At 34.5% G+C, this 20,885-nt stretch overlaps 1 protein-coding gene and 1 pseudogene across 18 annotated transcripts; both read left to right on the forward strand.

Annotated features, from left to right (window-relative positions):
* The first annotated feature begins 4,412 nt into the window (after positions 1–4,412).
* On the forward strand, positions 4,413–11,305 carry LOC147386536 (UDP-glucose:glycoprotein glucosyltransferase-like). 17 transcript variants are annotated; one of them, XR_015171934.1, is made up of 10 exons: positions 4,413–5,002; positions 5,614–5,725; positions 6,123–6,204; positions 6,456–6,513; positions 8,987–9,145; positions 9,251–9,391; positions 9,491–9,532; positions 9,623–9,737; positions 10,664–10,815; positions 10,910–11,305. XR_015171934.1 is itself a non-coding variant. In XM_086423341.1 (9 exons), exons 4-8 carry the CDS (start codon positions 8,988–8,990, stop codon positions 10,793–10,795), a joined length of 528 nt encoding a protein of 175 aa, XP_086279467.1. In that variant the 5' UTR covers positions 4,413–5,002; positions 5,614–6,513; positions 7,161–7,806; position 8,987; the 3' UTR covers positions 10,796–10,815; positions 10,910–11,305. The 17 variants fall into 17 exon arrangements, 10 of the variants coding, with proteins under 10 accessions (XP_086279467.1, XP_086279466.1, XP_086279470.1 ...); XR_015171933.1 differs by having other exon boundaries at positions 5,614–6,204; XR_015171935.1 differs by lacking the exon at positions 6,123–6,204.
* A 5,584-nt stretch (positions 11,306–16,889) lies between these two features.
* LOC147386537 (homeobox-leucine zipper protein ATHB-13-like) lies at positions 16,890–19,953 on the forward strand (annotated as a pseudogene). The gene is made up of 4 exons (XR_015171970.1): positions 16,890–17,086; positions 17,162–17,360; positions 19,103–19,247; positions 19,538–19,953. The product of XR_015171970.1 is annotated as a homeobox-leucine zipper protein ATHB-13-like (transcript).
* Positions 19,954–20,885: the final 932 nt, after the last annotated feature.

Raw genomic sequence — 20,885 nt, forward strand, 5'->3', positions numbered from 1 at the left:
TTGGTACAACAACCAACAAAGTAGAAGAGGCTGAGGAGAAAAATGTTGCAGCATGGAGGAGAAAACAGCAAGGGATGAGTCCAAACCCATTGGAGGAGAAGACGTTAAGAGAGTGAGAGAGAATAGGGTTGGGGCGTTGTCTCTCCTTTCATAGAAATTATGTTTCTATTTTAGTTTTCTATTTGAAAAAAATTTATCTCTTTTTTTTATATGTTTTGTTTTTTTTTTTTTCTTTTTCTTTTTTTTCTGCTTTGGTTTCCTTTTAGCAGAATGAAAGTGGAGATCCCACGCTACTCATAGTACGATGGTCCTCCGTCAATGAGTTGTGATTGGTCAATTTAATTTTGCTTCCATTGGTTGATAATTCTTTTTTTTTTTTTTTTTTTTTTGAGTTTTAATTTGATTTTGAATTGAATTTTAATTGGGTTTTGTCAACATTTTGATTTTAATTTGATATTTAAAAATTTTCTTTTAATTTAAATTTGAATTTGCATTTTATTTCAGATTTTGATTGTTCAATTAATATTTAATTTCAATTTGATTTGGTCGATTGAATTCGATTTTGAATTTTAAATTTTTTGATTTAATTTAATTAGGTTTCAATGGAATTTGAGTTTAAATTTAATGGTTGATTAATTTTTAACTTTTAGTCTGATTTTGCATTTTAATTGGTTGAGTGATTTTTAATTTGAATTTTTTATTGATCGATTTGAATTTTTTAAATTGGATTTTGATTTTTAATTTGAATTTGATTTTTAATGTAAATTTGATGTTCATTAGACTAAATTTTCAATTTGACTTCAATTTGATTTTGATTTGATTTTGACTTTTTATCATGTTTTCCTAAGGATCAAAGTTTGTAGGTTAGAGTTTGATATTGAGGGGCATTTCGGTCGTTTTTGTGATTTCTTTTAAATTTCTCTGTTTTCATCGATTTTGGTCTCGTTAGATTTAAAATCATATTCTAAGTGCGATGGTGGTACTTTCGAGATTTTTCTGAGGTCCGAAATTTATGAGGGGTGTTTTCGTCATTTTGATGATTTTTGCAGATTTTTATGAATTTTAGTGTAAGGCTTCTTTCAGTCCCATCGTAATTATTTCTAAGTCTTAGAGTCACATTTTCCTAGCATAACGAGGTTTTTAAGTTATTGATTTGTATAGCGAATCTAAGCATACGTATTTGCCAAATTGGGTGTAAGGTGTAATGATCCTAGACGTACGTAAATTTCTATAATTATTTAACCTCCAGATTAGAGTGTCCCCTTTGAGATGATGTGTGATGCCTCTTAATATGCTATAAGAGCAATTCTAGGACAAAGAGTTGATAGGCTCTCTCATGTCATCTACTATGCGACCAAGACTCTAAACGATTCACATCTCAATTACTGGACAAGTTTTGTCCTTATCTTATAGGATCCAAAGTGTTATTCTATATTGATCATGCTGTCCTTAAGTACCTTTTACTAAAAATGATGTTAGGCTCGTCTTATCTGATTGATCTTTCGACTGCAAGAATTCGATATAGAAATCCGAAATAAGAAAAGGTCTGAAAATGTGGTCACTGACCATGTTAAAGATATTAATGCTATTATCCTCTTGTTTGATTTTGATGGAGAGTACCTTGACCAATTTCGATTGATCAAGGGCTTGATAGATGAGATACATGATATCTAGAGATCCTCAAGATATATTATAGATTGGCTACATGACTTCGAATTAATTAACGACGTTTCTATGTAAACACCGTTATTTGTATTATATTACCAACGATTCAATATAAAAAGCCGTTGTTTTCTATGAATTAACAGCATTTCGGAACTGCCGTTATATCTATTTTCATGTATTTAAAAATATTCGATTTAATTAACGACGTTTTATGGTTAAATACCGTTGTTGATTAATAATTAACGGTGGATTTTAGAAAACGCCATTGTTGGTCTATAATTAACGGCGGTTTTTTCAAAATGCCATTAAATTTCCGCCGTAAAAAACACCCGTTTTCGTAGTGACATGGGAGATCAAACCAATCAATTTCTTAACTGAAATGATCATAACTATATGAATGAAGTGCCCTCTTGGAGTGTCAATATGAACTCATTTAATTAGTACTCGTTAAAAGTTGGGCTACTGTGTTAGGGACTAAATACAACACATGGGTGCTTGTTTGTACATAAATTGATTGCGTAGTATATAGAAGTTGAAAAAGCTACTATCAATGAATTTATCTCATACTAGCAAATGCAAATAAATTAATCCTCATACACAGTGTGAAGAAGCCCAAATTTGACTGTCTTGGGCCATCAAATTTCATAAAATTCAACGGACCAAGAGGTCGAATTGGCATCGAAGTTTTCATTGTCAAATTTTTTTTTCAACAGGTCGAAACTGTCAAATTAATGAAGAAATTCGACAGCTATAAGCTGCCAAATCTGGGAACATCAAGAATTTTGATTGTTCTAGACCGTCAAAATTCATTTTCCAAATTTCGTGGGCCTAGGCCCGTCAAAATTTTCTGTCGAATTTTCCAGTTTTCACGTAGTGATACCTGAGGGTCTTTAACTTTTTTACTTATTTATAAATTTATTCTGATTTAACTAATATGATTAATTTTTTATATGAAACCAAAATAGGTTGCAAAAAATGAATCGCTAGGAGATCCAATTGATCTCCCTAGAACCATGTGTTTTTCCTCCCTTCTCAATCCTACGTTTGTTGCTAGAAAATTCCTTGTAACAATAAATCCATTTTCTTCTTGTTTTCTAAGCCTAGCATAACGAGTTAACTAGATAATAAGTTGGCAATACCATCATCATCATCAACAATTTTATATGAGATCCATCAATGCTGAGAGGTAACCGGATTGCATTTGGATGCTCCCATCAATCAACCAACCAACCAACAGGAGGCTTATCCAACTGACTGAAATATCCAGTAGACCCAAATCTACCAAGCACTTCCTTTCCGTCTCATTTATGTAATGTCTACCCATTGAATTTGATAGGAAAGTCAGATTCACATTGAATTTGGTGTGGTCCACGCGTCCTTCACATTCGCATTTTCATACAAACTCTTCTCCCTATTTAATGATGTTAATCATAAAACAAATGTTTTATTAAATATCACTGACAAACATGATAATTGTTCGTGATGGATGTTGTAATTCAATGTCAATAATTTCTATTATCTACGGGCATGCCTGTTTAGTTCAATTTTTATAAAAAAAAAAATAATAAGAAAAAAAACTTTACAGATGTAATGATAACTTTGAAAGCCATCTTTGACAAGGAGGGAAAGGTAGGTTTTCCGTGAAGTTGAAAAGTGGTTGGAAAGCCAACTCTATTAAAAACGAATTTTTATATATTTGATTTTGAACATGTAAAGAGAAGGAAAAGTCTTTTACCACATTAGGGAAATGGTCTTCTGATTTGAGTCAAGGTAACTAAAACAACCACATCCAACTTTGCCTTGCTCCAACTTGTATTCCCACACATAAAACTCTTTCAATTTACTTGAGTTAAAAAAGCATTCTTTTTCATAAATTATTTATTTATCAAATTTTCAATGATGGCCAAGGAGTTGGTCACTATTTGGTTACTTTGCTTAAAAAACATGCTTATTGATGAATAGTTTATTTACTTATCAAATTTTCAATGATGCCCGAGGAGTTGGTCAATATCTTGTTAATTGTTATAGTCAACGCATGCGGCATACTGAACCAAAATATTTGGTGGCCCTAAGAGTAATTACTATAATTCCAATTCCAGCTAACTGCTCATTTTAATTTTCAAAATGTGAACAATGATATTGCAGGTTTATCAAGTGACTATCTCAATGTTATAAAGTAGCTAGATCGCTGCTAATTTTTTTTTCAAAGTGACCATGTCACTTGTTATAAAAGTGAAGATCTCACTAAAAAGTAGTGAACCTGCGAGACCATCACTTTTCTAACCATCGAGATTGTCACTTGAAAAAAATATCAATGATCTAGCTACTTGAAGAAGCTGCGATATTGTTATTCACATTTTGGGAATTAAAATGGAATAGTGAGCCAGAATGGGAATTTCATCAGAAGTTGATCATGTTTGGGAAATTTCTCAATCCTTTTTGGGTCAAGATCTTGACTTTTCAATCGATAGTCGTTAATTTCCTAAATTAAAAAAATTAAATTCAACAATGAAAAAAAGTCTTTAATCAACTTTTCTAGGGAGAGTTCCTAAAATTTTATTTTTTGCATCCATGTGCCATTTGACCGTATTTTTCAGTAGAACATCAACATGCGGACCATATAAATAAGTGGTCATCTCTCTCTCTCTCTCTCTCTCTCTCTCTCTCTCTCGATATATATATATATAGGGCTAAGTTCAAGAGTCAATAATGTAGCCAACATGTTTTGTCATATATGGATTTCACTACGTGAAAATCTCGCATTTTGATGAAAAAATTTGTTGGGCCTGGCCCGACGAGTTTTAAAAGTCATAATTCCACGGCCTATGGACCACGTTTCCTGTCTATGTTCGATCTCATTCTTTGTCTCAATCTCATTTCTCACTTTCTCTCTCTCACTGTCTCACTCTCGATCGACCTCATGCTCCATCTCTCTCTCGATCGGCCTCTCAATCTCTCTTTCGATCAACCTTGTTCTCTCTCTCTCTCTCTCTCGATCGACTTCTCCATCTCTCTCTCGATCTATCTTAAATTCCCCTCTATCTGATCGATCGATCGATCTCTCTCTCAATCTGTCTCCCTTGATAGATCTCATCTTCCACTCTATTTGATCGATCGATCTCGATCTAGATCTAATCCTCGTTTTCTCTGTATCTAATCTCTCATTTCTCGAAGTAATCTATCGATCTCGCTACCTGTCTCTGATAACTCGAAGTGATCTATCGATCTCGCTACCTGTCTTTGATAGTTCGAAGTTCTGATAGTTCGAAGTGATCACAAAGGCACGGTCACTTGTTGTATCACCTCACGCGTCAAGCGAGGAACGACTTTGGGTTAGGTACTCTCTCTGATCCCTTTTTTCTCTATATAGTTTGTATTAGGGTTTTTATCTGATATATTTAGATTTGGATTGAAGATTTAGGTATTTTATCTGATATATTTAGATTTGGATTGAAAATTTAGGTTTTTATCTGATATATTTCATATCAATCTCGATAATGATAGATTCCTATATAGTTGAAGCATGTAATTTGATTTGAATAAGTAAGAGCAAATTTTCTCTATTAAATGACTTAACTTGCATCACTTAATTAGGCAAAATTTGTAATCTATGTAATTTTTTTTCCCACACAACCAGTCTCTCTTGTTAAATAGCCTCATTCAATATTTCTTCATTTTTTTATTAAATGCATTCTTTTGGTTTGATAAATGTGAGATTGTTTGATGATATAAAGTGATCAACCGACTGGTTATGACCATCTTTCAGATTCTCTCTTGTAGTAATACCTTCAGAATAAAGTGAACTTGGTCTTTTTCAGCACATCATTCATAGCCAGTTGAGATGGGATACAGTTTGTTCTTGGAAATGATTAGATAATATAATTCACATGGATATTCAATGTTGACATCTTCATGTAAATTAAAATTAAATAATTTTTCTTTTTTCAGTGCTTACGTATTTGGAGAAGATGTAAGCTTTGGTGAGGTTTTCCGGTGCACAACAGGATTGACTGATCTATTTGGTAAAAACAGGGTTGTTAATACACCTCTTTGCGAACAGGTATTGTATGACCTTATTAGCTTTAGTCGTCGAAAGAAGTGCTCTTTTGCAGTAATTCTAGTCATGCTTTGAAGTTTTGTATTGTCTCAAAGTGTCTTGTTCGAGACGGTCTTGGTTTTTCTCCTAACGGAGACATTGCCTCAATACAACACTTTGAACCTTGGCTATGAGAAGAGGATTAGATAAAATATATAGCTTGAAAGGTGACTTTTAATGGTATCATTAGCAATAACCCAAAGGCACCCTAAGCGTTACCAAAAACCTGGGACGTATCCATTTATTTGGATAAATTCAATATTTATGTGGGAATATGAACTTGGCTATTGCTCATGCTATATTAACTTTTCTATCTTTCTTTTTATTTTTATAATTTTGTGGTAATGTGTGTTCTCTTTAGGTTGATGCATTTGATAAACTTCAAATTGACTTCTCTCTGTGTGCGGGGTATTGTTGGATTTGGTATCGGTCTTGCGGCAATGGTGTGTTTTCGCATGTTGCTTATATGTTATATTAGATTTTTCTATAAAACTTCCATACTACATTTTTATTTCTTTCTTGTATTGGTTTTAAGTTTTGAGTTATATTTAACATGATAGGGGAATTGAGCTACTGCTGAAATTCAGTTTGCAGATTATATTTTTCTGGCTTTTGATCAAGCATGCTCTCTAAAATTGAATTCTCTCATACCCACACATTTTTGCATCTTGTTGATATAATTTCTACTTTGTAGATTGTCAATGAAGCCGCGAAATTTAAATACCAGAGTGGGAATCAATTCAATTGTGGAGGTACTGCTTCTTTATGCTCTACAACACCATAGTTGAAGATAAACCAATTTGAATCATTGTTTGATTTAACTACTGGTAGACACATGGGCCTAAGGTTGGCAATGCATAGGAGGAAGTCGGTCGATTTATTGACTATGATGATTAATTTGGTGGATGCTATGAAGTCTGATTTTTGTTGATTTGGTAGTTTAATTTTGTATAAACAGTTGTGGGTTTCTATTGAACTATCATATGTGGAACTATGCCATTAAAATCCATATTTATCGAAAGAAAAATGTTTATATATACCTTTATAATGTTTGAATATGATTTTCTGTTTCGAATTCTCCTTCCAAATATCTTACTTAGATGTAGCAGGGTTAGCCATTACTTGCCAGTGGAAGTTCAGCTGAGACCTTCATTACAGAGTACCAGACAATAGACAAAACCAAGATAAACCTTGTACCAAATCTCCAATGGCTTCTCTGGTCACCTTTTAGACCGAGACATCTTGATCAAGACTAGTTTTGAATCATGATTCTGAAAATCTTTTAAGCTCAAAATTTGCCTTGAGAGGCACCTTAGATTAGCTAAGATCTACTTTTTTTTACTTTCTTCTTGTAAATTTTTTATATTTTTTATTTTGTATGCCACTTTTTCCATATCAGATCAACATTCATCCATTATTCGAATTTCTTGTATTTCAAGACATGGATATGGCAGAGGAGAAGTTAGAATTATCAAAGATACCAACTTTCTGTCATAGCAGTAAAACTATTCCACTTCTAGATACAGAGGTCTTCAACGTCCTTGTATGTTTAGTGAGGGAGGCTGAAATTAGCTCAAGAAAGGGTGGTAAGCATAGTTTGATGGGTCAAACAAATTTACACTTAAATAAAGGGTTGTCCATGATATCAGACAGGTACAAGTTGCTTAACACCATGAAACCATGCTAACATTTATATGTTGCATTAATGATTTCTGATTTGGACCTGATTTAACAATTAATTGCTTTGTTTAATAACCATTTTCTCAGCTTGGGCTAAAACATGGATGGTGCCAAGAAGTGCATTGTCCATTTAAGTATTGATCACTGACAATCTCATCTCAAGGAAGAAAATTGTAGACTATCATGTGCAAAAGGAGTGGGGAACTTGTAGATCAATTACTCCATTTCATTGTAGTGAGAGTGGTGTGTTATTCCTTCTTTTAGCCGGAAGTGGAGGAGGCTGACTGTTATTTGCATCACTTATTGGCACAGTATTTGGTAAAGAGAAGTTGTCATCCTTGTTATCTTTTTCTCCACTAATCAGAGTAGGTTCAGATTTATATAATGATATGCTCCCATTGTTTATACTGTTTTGGACATGTAGAATAGACTTATTGTCTGAATCAGTGTCTCCCGAAGCATCTTCATCTGAAAACATGCCATAGTGGACAGAATTATTTCATTAAACACATCAAAGTAGTATAATACTCACAGATAACAAAAACGGAAATATTGCACATTAAACTAACTCGAACCTAGCAGTAATGAATACGAAGAGCAGATATAGATGGTTAGATATTTTAGGACCCACCATTCTTGGGTTATAGGAGAACATCTCCTGAACCATAATATGGACCCAATTGATGATGCTAACCATCCGATCAATCACATTCTTTTGACAGTTTATTCCGATCATCGGATTAGTAATGATCCATGGTATACCACTAAACATACAAAAAATTAATCTTTTCCCCACTTTAATATTGATGATAAAGAAACAAATAAAAGATATGAAAGAAAAAAAGACAAACCTTTAGTAATGGCATACAAGATTGACATGAAAACCACAACAGAAATGACCACCACGATAAGCATTCCGACCCTCCTTCGGCCAGCAAATTTACAGATCCGATGAAGAATTTTTTCCTTCTCTCTTGAACCAGACAGGAGCATCTTCGAAGGCTTTCGCACAATAACAGGACTTGTCTGAATTGGCAACAACACAACACTGTTCTGCTGATGTTGTTGTAATGATCCATAACTCGATGTATGTTGACCACCCTCCAATCATTTTCCCTCCAAACCCGATTTCCCTTTCATCACCCTTTTCCCTCTGAATAAACTCTCATTCAAAAGCCCGGATTTTTACACAACTAATAAATCCAATTTACCAGCACAGACACCAAATTACACCTTGAAATCAGACCCAATTCTCTATTTTGCTAAATCTACACAATCCAAATAAGCCTTATCTCATACTGCATTTTATGCCCACCATCAAATCTCAACTCCCCTATTCTTCTTCAATCAGAATTCGACCCTTAGAGATACACATCCGCCATGAATCTCACCATCAGTTTAAGGTTTTGTTCTTCTTTAGTCGATCTTTGGTTTTGTTAAAATTTTCATTAAGGCATGCAATCAGAGTATTGTCTTATTTATGATATTAATACTAAAAAAATGCCTAAGTTGTCTAATGAGTAGTCATTCTCTGGTTTCATTCAGAATGTCATACCGTATATGGCACGAGAATATGGATTTGAATATGAGCTCATCACCTACAAGTCGCCTACATGGCTGCATAAGCAGAAAGAAAAGCAACAGGTTATCTGGGCATATAAAGTCCTGTTTCTTGATGTTATTTTCCTGCTTTCCTTAGAAAAGGTGACTTAGTTCTGCATAAACTGATTATGTGATATTTGCTCTTTTCCTCTTATCAGTTTGCATTATCTAAGATGCGATTTTCTTATACTTTTTGTCTCGTTGCAGGTTATATTTGTTCATGCTGGTCAGATTGTTAAGTCAGACATGGGAGAACTCTATGACATGGATATTAAAGGAAGACCTCTTGCATATACACCGTTTTGCAACAACAATAAAGATATGGATGGCTATCGATTTTGGAGCCAAGTAAATAGTGTTTTATTTTGATATATATTTTTTAAATATCAAAGAAAAGAATGTTCTCTTTACCGAATTTCCGTGTTTTCGTTGTTTCTTTAAAACAGGGTTTTTGGAAAGTCATTTGCGAGGAAAACCATATCATATAAGGTAGGGTATAGCATGTACCATTGTATTTTTGGGTTGGGCTTCTTCGTAAGAAGAATTTCAAATCTTATATAGGTGGTATGCTTCTTGCAGTGCTTTGTATGTGGTCGATTTGGTGAAATTCCAACAAACTGCGGCGGAGGACAATCTAAGAGTTTTCTATGAGACTCTCAGCAAGGACCCAAACAGTTTATCTAATCTTGATCAGGCAAGTAGCTGTTCTCATAAATCATAATTGACTTTAGTGAATTATTACCTCATTGTCTTCAATCTCCCGATTTACAGTGGTTACAATTTACAGGAACTCTAATTTTTCTTTGAGTTTCTGGTGAATTAATGTAGATAAGAATTGTTAAATCATTCAATTCTCAGTGAAGGAGTGCAGTGTTTTCTAGTTAGTTTTGAGCTACCTTGTAAGTTCTGTAGAGAGGGAGAGGGAGAGGGAGGGAGGCTAAACTAGGGAATGACTTTCAAGTGAACCAACCTTATTTTTCTTTGGTTTATTTGGAGCATATAAAAGATTTATTTTGATTCCGACAAATTCTCAACTTAATTCTATTATCCTGCTGAAATAAGGTTGGTGAAATTCACTCTCTTGATGAGCTTATATACGTACACGTTAAATGAACAGAATATCTGGAACAGCTCAAACTGTTTGTGGAATCCCAAATTTAAAAGGAATTGAATGACCAGGAGATTGACTCAGTTTCTTTGCTCATCATTAGTTTTTCTGGATCCCTTAACACTCCCTCTTCCACGGATCGAGGCTTGTGTTTGGAATTAGTTGGTATTTTCACTATAAGATCCAGCCATTACTACCCCAATCCTTGTGTTTGGGAATCAAGATTCCCTCTAAGGTAGCCTTTTTTGGCGGACTGCTAAGAGAAACTGAGTTTCTCTTCTCTTCTCCCCACTTCTCTCAACCAAAACAAAGTGTTGTTTTAGGGATTTGTTTTTGAGGGCATAATTTTAGATGGAATCTAAGCATAAATATAATGGGTGGCTTTTGATGTGAGATGACATCATGTATCTCCTTAGTCATCCCCTCTTTCATGCTTTATTTCTTTCTCAAATTCCGTTTATGTTCTTTATAGAGACATTCAAATTGTTGAAAGTTGCTTTTCATATTTTCAGGATCTTCCCGACTATGCTCAGCACACAGTACCAATATTTTCCCTCCCTCAAGAATGGCTCTGGTGTGAGTCATGGTGTGGAAACGCCACAAATCCAAGGCGAAGACCATTGATCTCTGTAACAACCCCATGACTAAGGAGCCCAAACTTCAGGTAATTGTTTTTTTTATTTTTTTAACTTAGAAAATCCATAGCACTATTCAGTCTATGGTTAACTGTATCATCATCAATCTTTACGTGTTCATAGGGCGCCAAAAGAATAGTTCTTGAGCGGCTAGACCTTGATTTGGAAGCAAGAAATGATAGCGTAAACTCGTTTTTTGATGGGTATGTGAATGCATCTACCATCATACAGGTGTTGGTTAAGCAATGGATGAAGGGGTAAAATCTATATATGTTTACAATGTGGCAATAGATGCTCTAAAAGAGACTGCGAAGAAGGTCACAGCTGCAAAGAAGCAATCAACAAGTGCATGTCAGTGAAGGAAATCAATTGGGCCACCGAATCTATTTTCTCCTTTTACTCATATTTTCTAGATTTTGTTCTTCAGTTTTCTTTTCTTTTTTCTTCGATTTAATGTGAAGTTGGGTCTATTTCAATTTCAAAATATTAATTGATGAATATTGATTCAGTTTTCTCTTCTATGTTCTTCAATCAAATATGGATGCCCGTCATATTCTTTTTTTATGATTTTTCTTTTATTTTTTTTTTTTCTGATTTTTTTTTATTTCGTTCATTGTGAGTGGTGAATTAGAGGGCCTGCTATTGTTTGTTAAACCTCCAAATTCGACGATCATATTCTATGGATTTTTTTTTGTTTTTTTTTAAAACTCATTCTCCAATAATTTGATAGGCCAGGGCCGTCAAAAAAAAATTCTACAAGAGAATATTTGATGGGCATATTTGACGGGAGGGTCCGTCAAATTTTGAGAAATTTGACAGGCTAAAACCGTCAAATATGAGCCTTTTTCACATAGTGTTTGGAGGGTAACAATAAGTTAGAATCCTAGCATAACGAATTTGGAAAGGTTTAAAATACTGTGGAGATAGCTTGTGTGATGAACGTTGAGCAATGGAGGACTATTGATATGTTTGTAGCTTCAAGTAAATCCAATCCCCTACTTCATACTCCCAATTAGTACGGCATAAATTTGCCATCCGCTTCATTCTTTCTTGAGATTTATTCAGGTTTTTCTTAAGCTCCTTCATAATTCTATTACGATCTCGCAAGGCTCGCTCTACTTCTTGTACCTTGGTAGTACCAGGAACATAATCCATGAGAGTGGGTGAAGGAATGCCATACACAACTTCTAATGGAGTGATCTTGGTAGTAGAATGGTATGTGGTGTTATACCACCACTCAGCCCATGGAAGCCAACTAATCCAATCCTTTGGTTTGCCAACAATGAAACACCTCAGATATGTTTCGAGACACTGGTTAAGAACTTCGCTTTGTCCATCAATGTGGATGATAGGAAGAGCTCATTTTTAATTTGGTTCCCTGTAATGTAAACAACTCCTGCCAAAACAAACTTGTAAAAATGGCATCCTTATCACAAACGATAGATCGTGGAAGCCCATGTAACTTGAAAACATGCTCATTGTACACTTGTGCCACTGATTTAGCTATATATGGATGTGAAATGGGAATGAAATGGGCATATTTGATGAGCCAATCTACAACCACTATAATAATTGATTTACCTCGAGATGGTGGCAGCCCTACTATAAAGTAGGGGTGTCAATGGATAGCCGAAATCCGAATCCGAATCCGAATCCGTATCCGAAAAATCGGATATTATCCGAAAATTTCGGATTTCGAATTCGGATTCGGATAGTTTTAAATATCCGATAGAGTTTCGGATACGGTTTCGGATACGATGAATTCGAATTCGATAATATCCGATCCGAAATGAATAAATGTTATTTTATTTTTTAAATAATGATTTTTTTTTCGTTTAGGGTTTAGACTTTAGAACTTCTGTCGAACAGTCGAAGCCTAACACAGTAACTCTCGAACTCTCGAACCCATTCAACGGCTCAGCCATCGGCCATCGCCATTGCCATCGCCCATCGCCCATCGCCATTGCCATCAGCCATCGCCATTCAAGCTTCATCGTCTTCAAGACTTCAACCATTCAACGATCTCAACTCAATCCCTCGCAGTCTGCCACTCACCTCACCATTGGAATCTCTCTCAGTGGCTCAGCCCGACAGGCGACAAGTCAACAACCCCTCGCGGTCACGACCTCACCATTAGAATCTATCTCAGCAGTCAACCCCTCATCTCCTTACGATCTCACCTCTTCGGCTCCTCCTCACGATCTCAGCTCCTCACTGTCACGGCCTCACTGGCATCGGCATCGGAATCTTTCTCTCCCTCTCTGAAAGCTCTTAACGACATCGCCGGTTAGAACTCTTTGCTAGTACTCATTCTCCCTCTCCCTCTTGCAGATCTTGGAAAGTTGCTTTCCATGGCAGCTTTTGTACTCATTCTTAAGAAATCACTGAAATCAATGGTTATTGAAATCAATAGCTTGATGAGAGAAAAAAAAAAGATTGATGAGAAATTTTCCAATGGTTATTGAAATCAATAGCTGTTTCCTCACCAAATTGATTTATTTGTCTCTGATTTATGTGCTTATGTTTGTTTGTTTTTTTGTTTTTTGTTTTTTGGTAGAATTTCAGCTCTACTGTTCTCGTATTTGACTGAACCATAGAGAGGGGAAACCAAAAGGGATTTAGCCATTTAAGGCTCGACTTAAATTAATAAATATTCAATCAAGATCCAATTGAAGTTCCGTTTGACTTCCAAAGGTAAGAAAAATGTATTTCTTCAATAAATTCCAAGAAGCTTAATTTCTTCAAATTTCATACTTTCTGATTTTGTTTTTCGTCTAATTGATGATCCATAGAATATATGACCTACAAAATGTCTGATCCATATATTTCATTAAGCATGTCATATAATGATGATCCATATATTTTATGGATTGCCTAATATATATGATCCATATATATCTTACCTTTGGAATTTATTACATGATCCATAAAATATATGAAATCCAACTATCAATTAGAGCAGGTTTCATACTTTATGAAATATATGTTTTTCGTCTAATTGATGATCCATAAAAACATGCTCTAATTGATAGTTGAATTTCATTTTTTCTATTTTTTTCATGAGCCTTGATGCCAACTCTATAGAAATAGGTTCACTACCATTTTATTAATTAGTAGTTTTAGATCTTTTGTGTTTTGTTAGATCTCCGAGTTAAGAGGGGATCGAAGTTTCAATTCTTCATGTTTATAACTTTTTTATTATGTTTTTGTTGAATATTATTATCTTTTGTTTGATGATTCAATTAGTAATCCAAATAGCTAAGTAGGATATACATGTTGTTGGTATTTTGTAGGTTATAAAGAAAATGTCTGATCCATTAGGTAATACAACTCCTAGTGTTGCATCTGCCCCTTCTCCTGTAATTGGTGATGATTGTAATGATGATGAGCAGACAAATAATATGGTTCCATTAACCGATAGTATAGATGAAACATCTTTAGAAACTAAAAGTCGGAAAAGGAGGTCAAAAGTATGGTTAGAATTTGATGAAAAGAAATTGTGGGATAGGAGCATTCAAGCAATTTGTATACATTGTAAGAGGGGATTTGACGGTTCTAATTCAAAAGGAACTTCACATTTGATGAATCATATAAAGACATGTATGAGAAAATCAAATAAAGATGTCAAACAACAATTGTTGTCTGTGACAAAATCTAGTAAAGAACCCTCAAAATTGACAAATTGGAAGTATGATCATGAAAAAAGTAGAATGGATTTTGCGAAGATGATTGCGAAGCATGATTACCCCTTCAGTATGGGTGAGCACGAGTATTTTCAGTTATTCGTCAATGGCGTTAATCCCATTATTAAATTCTATTCCAGAAATACAAGACAGGCCGATTTAATGAAAGTTTATAACGAGATGAAAATTGGATTACAAGACTTGCTTGATCAACTACCTTCTCGATGTAGTCTTACTACAGATTTATGGACATCTGATCATCAAGAACTCAATTATTCTTGCTTGACTTGCCATTATATAGACAATGATTGGAAATTGAATAAGAAAATTATATCTTTTGAATTAATTCAAGGTTCACATTCTGGGGAAGCTTTGAGTGGATTTATCAAATCAAAAGTATTAGATTGGAATCTTGATAAAAAGATATTTTCAATCACAGTCGATAATGCATCTAATAATGATGTAATGGCAAGAGATTTCAAACATTGGTTATGCTCTAAAGGGATGTTAGCACTTGATGGTGACTTGTTTCATATAAGATGTAGTGCTCATATTCTAAATTTAATTGTTCAAGATGGGTTAAAAGAGATCGATGGAATTTTGAATAAGATTCGAGAAAGTGTAAAGTTTGTAAAATCTTCTGCATCTAGAGGTCAAAAATTTGCAAGTGCATTGGCCCATACTAGGCTGACTGGAAAAGGGGTGTCCAGGGATGTGCCAAACAGATGGAATTCTACCTATTTGATGCTTGATAGTGCTTTGGCCGTACGTTCAGCATATGAACAATTAGCAGAGTTGGCTCCTGATTACAAATGTTTACCATCTTCAGAAGAATGGGAAGTAGGGAGAGTTATTTGTGACTGTTTGAGAGTATTTTATGATACTACTCTTCACTTCTCAGGAGTCAAATATCCAACGGCTAACTTATATTTTAAAGGTGTGTGATATTTATGATAACATAATTCAGTGGCTTGTCTCAGAGCATGATTATGTGCGTCAAATGGCCTTCAAAATGATTGAAAAATTTGACAAATATTGGAGTACTAGTAACTTGTTGATGAGCATTGGTGTCGTTCTTGATCCATGTTGTAAAATGGAGTTCATTGAATTTGTGTTTTCTAGAATTTACGGGGAAGATGCAGACATGCACATCAATAAAGTTAAGAAATCTATGAATGAATTATACTCCAAGTATGTCATTGCAGATGATTCTTGTACTGATTTAGCCAGTGGTTCGATTGGAGATGGTTTGGGTACAGTTGGTGATGGAAGTTCTAGTACTGGGAACTCAAGGATGCAAGAAGAATTCAAGAAATTTATTGAAAAACGTTCTCAAAATTTGCACCAAGTTCAGAAGACAGAGTTGGATAAATACTTAGATGAAGGTTTATTTCCACTGGGTGAAGATGAAAAGAGCTTTGATATATTACTGTGGTGGAAAAGTAATGGTCCGAAGTTTCCTACACTTACAAGGATGGCTCGTGATATCTTGGCGGTTCCAGTATCTACTGTAGCATCGGAATCAGCATTCAGTAGTGGTGGTAGAATAATCACTGAATCCCGTTCTTCGTTGAGTCCTGAAGTTGTGGATGCCTTGGTTTGTGTAAAAGATTGGTTGCCATCCCTTAAGGGTAAATAATACAATTGTTATATTTTATTAAATTTATATTTTAATGTGCATATCCTTGCTACTAATTTTTTTTTTTTTTTGTGTGCAGATGTTATCAATTTGGTTGATTGAGTTCGCATCAATATGGATCCATATGAACTTTTGGTTTTAGTATTTTTTAAGTTTGAACATTATATGTTTTTTAATTTAAAGATGTTTCAATATGGTTGTAACATTTAAACAACATACTTTTGATGGTAGTTGACTAATTGTTGTTTACTTTTCTATATGAGTTTCATATGTATGCTTCTAGTTGAAAATTGTTGAAAGTTGAGTTCTGTAGTTGGTTTTTGAGGTGAAAACTTGATGTACAGATCTCTGTGGTTTTTGAGGTGAAAATATGAAGAATCACTTGTATGGATATATAGGGATCTTAGGCCTTCATTGTGTTCCATTAATTGATGTGAAGCATATTTGTCTTTATGATATGGATGGTAAGGATGCAAGAGTCAATCCTAAATGGGTAATGAGTGTTGTACTTCTGATTTTTCTACATAAAAATTATTATATGTTATGCTCAATCTCTCTAGCTTATGTAATTTTCAATTGTGTTAGGAGTGCTGAAGGAATCTAAGGAAATCATTTTGGAGGACTAGGATGATTCAATTGTGTTAGAAACCTGACTTCTATGAGCATTCCCACCTTGACTTCTATGAAAATCAGTAAGGAAACCTGTGTACTATCTTCTCTATTTTCTTTAGAAATGTTATTTAACTGCTATTGAGGAAATCTTTAGAAATGTTATTTAAATAGATGATCAGATCATCATCCAATCTGTTTAGATTTATGACACCACAGTACCTAAGCCATGACTTGCAATGAAATGGCCTTCTTCCCTTCCAATTTCATGTTACAAACTTCTAATGATGAAGAGGATCATCACCACCCTCCCAGCTCTCTCAATCCAATTCTCCCCAACTACACTCCTCAAAAGTCAAAACTTCCATGGTCATCTCTCTCTCTCTCTCTCTCTCTCTCTCTCTATTATCTCTTAATGGGTTTGAATTGTTTTTTGTTGTGTAGGTGTTGCATCATTTCAAGGGAAGAGATCCATGTCATTTTCAGGTGTTGACTTATCTGATGATGGTTCACAAATTGGAAAGAAGAGGAGACTTAATATTGAACAAGTGAAGACACTTGAGAAGAACTTTGAGTTGGGTAACAAGCTTGAACCTGAGAGGAAAATGCAGCTAGCAAGAGTTCTTGGTCTGCAGCCAAGACAGATAGCTATCCATGCTGTCATTGCCAGCATAACTTTTGAACCTTTTTGGTTGTTTACATTTACTGACAATAGGTATAAATTTCATTTCGTACAATATTCTGATCTTCTCCATTGCTGCTATCATCTGCATATTTCTAGTGCTTCCTCTGAATTATTATGGGCAAGAGATGGTTCACAAGAAAATTCCTTCAGAGTCATTAGATGTTTTTACCATTGCTAGTGTGAAAGAAGGATCGAAATGGTATGACTTGAACTTCTCTTGACGGATCCTAATCATCAAAGTGAAGAACCATATCCTATATCTTTTAATTTTGACTAGTTTTTGAAGTTGTATGCACTAGCGTTTATGCATTTCTATGTTTCTTCTCATATTAGAAAGCTTTAGTTAAAATGCCACAGATTTTTTTCCTCGTATCCACATAGTTGCTACTAAATATGTTCCGAGTCCAACTCATTTTATATTGAACTATGGGTGTGTTAGTATTCATAATTCAATTTCCAATATTTTATATTACTGTTGCAGGCTTTGGGCACACTGTGTTGCCTTATATTATATGTCATATCTTGTTCAACCTGCGTTCTGCTATACTTTGTAAGATTACTTTACAATTGTGATATATATATATATATTTGTTTAGTTTCTTTTGTAATTGAATATCTTGAAAGACTGTTTATATGGATTTAGGAGTACAAGAGCATTGCTAGAATGAGGCTAGCACACATTACTAGATCTCCTCCCAACCCGAGTCATTTTTCAATTCTTGTTCGTGCCATCCCATGGTCAGCAGAAGAATCCTACAGCATCTCAGTAAAGAATTTCTTTTCAAATTATCATGAAGCTACGTGATTCTGTATAATTATATCTTTTATGTAGGTCTGGGATATTTTTTAGTTTCTACCTTTTAGGCACATTACTGGGGCAAAACTATTTTCATTTGCAGAATCCTGCCCTTTAACTTCGGCATGGACAGAAACCCTTCTTTTGGGTGTTTTTTGATATTTTACTCCTGATGTTTAGCTATTCTTTGTTTGCAGAATGATGCAGAAAAGATGTATAACAAGCTTTCACAAATTACAACCACTTCTACTGGACAGACTTGTGAACCATGTCTAATAAGATGTGGCCTTTGTGGAGGAACAACAAATTCTTTCAAGATACTACCTAATGAACCTCCACATCTTGAGGAGAAACCTAGCCTTGACCACTTGGATTCAGATACAAGAGAAAAGGTCAGTATGCTCCATTTGAATTCAGTGTCCAAATTTAATCTAGTGTGTATTTATTATATTTGCATACTAGACATGTAGTTTGTGCTGGTTGGATCTGTTTAAATGTATTTTGATCTTCTTTTTTTTAAGTGATTTTTCTTGCTGAGCATTAAATTCTGGATTAATTTGATTCACCTTCTACGAGTGATTTCACCTTGATAATTTCTAAATAGTAGTGTGTTTTGCCATAAACATTGTCAGTCTTACAACCGAGATTAACTAATCTTACGGTCTTACCTGCCTTCTTTGGGAATTAATAGTCTTCTTTTCTCAAATGACTAAAAACCATAATTGATAAAATGATATTAGTTTGGGATGATTGACTTGAATCTCTCCTGCTTTAGGCAGGTTGGTAAAAGCCTCATTTGAAGTGCTTGTTTGTCTTATTTTGGTTCTATTATTTATAAAGAGACGAGGACAATTGCCATATAATAAGAGCAGAGTTGAAGACACTTGCCTTAATGAACAGCATGGATAGCTATATGGTTTCAAAATAGGAGGGCAAGATGGAAGACAAAGCAACTTGAGAAAGATTATGATCTCCTAAAGAGACAATTTGAAGTAATTAAGGCTGATAATGATTCTCTCCAAGCTCAGAATAAGAAACTTCATGCAGAGGTAAGAGTTTAATTGAATTATGCTTTATTTGAACCACTTTATTAATTATTTATTTATATGCTTTTATTTTTATTTTTTTTATATCTAGATCTTATAAGATCCTTGATTTTGGTGTAGGATATTTAATTTTGTAAATTTTCTTTTATGGGATTGAACAATTTTAAATTTTGTGTTTAGTAATGTGTTGAAGATGTTATTTTCTTTAGAAATGTTATTTAACTGCTATAGAGGAAATCTTTGTCACTAACTTGTCGTGTCTTTCACTAACTCTGGTCACATTTTATTGGTAGCCTACTATTGGTACTAACAAGTGGTCGCAAGATTAGGAGGCCATAAGCCTAATCCAAGAAAACAAGAAGCTCCAAGCACAAGGCTACGACAAAGATCAGCATGAGTAATGGACTAGCAACTGTAAAAATGTACCAAAATGGGAATGGCAAATAAGCTCACCTATGGGTTATTAAATGGTGTGTGTGTTAATGGTAATGGCAATGGAAATGGTGTGCACTTGTGAACACGATGTGGTATAATATTTTATTTTATGATCATGTTGTGTTGTGTCAATTTTGTTGATAGTCCTCTAGATTGTGATATGTACAGTAGTATGGATAAAGGTTTTAGCTCTCAAGTGACTGATTGGTGTAACAGCGATGGTTTTGAGCTTTTTAAACGGGACATCCTGTTAATTTCGAGTAAAATATGGTGAAGGGTGTAGAAATTTTCTTTCTACATCCAATTCATAATTTCGGATAAGTTTCGGATAGTAAACAAGTTTCGGATAATTTCGGATGTAAGTTTCGGATATTTTCGGATAAATTTCGGATATTAAACAAGTTTCGGATAATTTTCGAATATTAAATTTCGGATTCGAATCGGATAATATCGGATATCCGATAATTTATTCGGATACGAATTCGAATATTCATTAGTGATATCCGATCGGATTCGGATTCGAATTCGGATATCATTAAAAAGTTTCGGATTCGGATATTGCATTATCCGATCGGATATGTATCAATTGACAGCCCTACTATAAAGTCCATAGCTATGTTTGTTTATGCAAGATCGGGAATTGGAAGTAGTTGTAAAAGACTGGCAAGAGAGGTGTTTTCGAACTTGTTGAGTTGACAAATGTCACATCCTTTGATAAACTCCTTGATTGTGCTCCTCAAACCTGGCCAATTAAAGAGATTTTTTATTCTTTGAAGAGTCTTGTGATAACCAAAGTGTCCAGAAGCTGGGGTAGAATGAAACTCTTTCAAAATATTTTGTTTTAAAGAGGCGTCTCCTACCATTACTCAACCCTTTCAAAAACAAGAGTCCATCCTTAACTAAATAGATGCTTGGATCAAGATCTCCCTTTTCCTACTTATGCCAAATCTCTTGCATAAAAGAGTTGGATTTGGACTGATTTCTAAATTCTTCCACCCATTCTGGCTATGAAAATGAGATTGTTTGTAACTAAGAGTTTTCATATTGAGTAGCACTGGTGGACTAGTCATTGCTTCCTTTAAGGTGTTAAATGCAGTTCAACCCGTTCATTCCAAGTAAATGAAATTTTCTTTAATAGAGTTGTAAGTGGGCCCACAATCTTCCCATAATGTTAAACAAATTTTCGGTAATATCCGGTCAACCCAA

Source organism: Akebia trifoliata, chromosome 14 (assembly GCF_017979445.1).
Source record: "Akebia trifoliata isolate Shusen 1 chromosome 14, ASM1797944v1, whole genome shotgun sequence".
NCBI lineage: Eukaryota > Viridiplantae > Streptophyta > Magnoliopsida > Ranunculales > Lardizabalaceae > Akebia > Akebia trifoliata.

Bases quoted from the DNA above. Each gene is read 5' to 3' on its own strand.
- LOC147386536 (XM_086423336.1), top strand. From the start codon at position 8,922: ATGATATTAATACTAAAAAAATGCCTAAGTTGTCTAATGAGTAGTCAT. The intron at 9,392-9,490 runs GTAAATAGTGTT...CTTTAAAACAGG, and splicing joins GCTATCGATTTTGGAGCCAA to GTTTTTGGAAAGTCATTTGC. The intron at 9,533-9,622 runs GTAGGGTATAGC...TGCTTCTTGCAG, and splicing joins GGAAAACCATATCATATAAG to TGCTTTGTATGTGGTCGATT.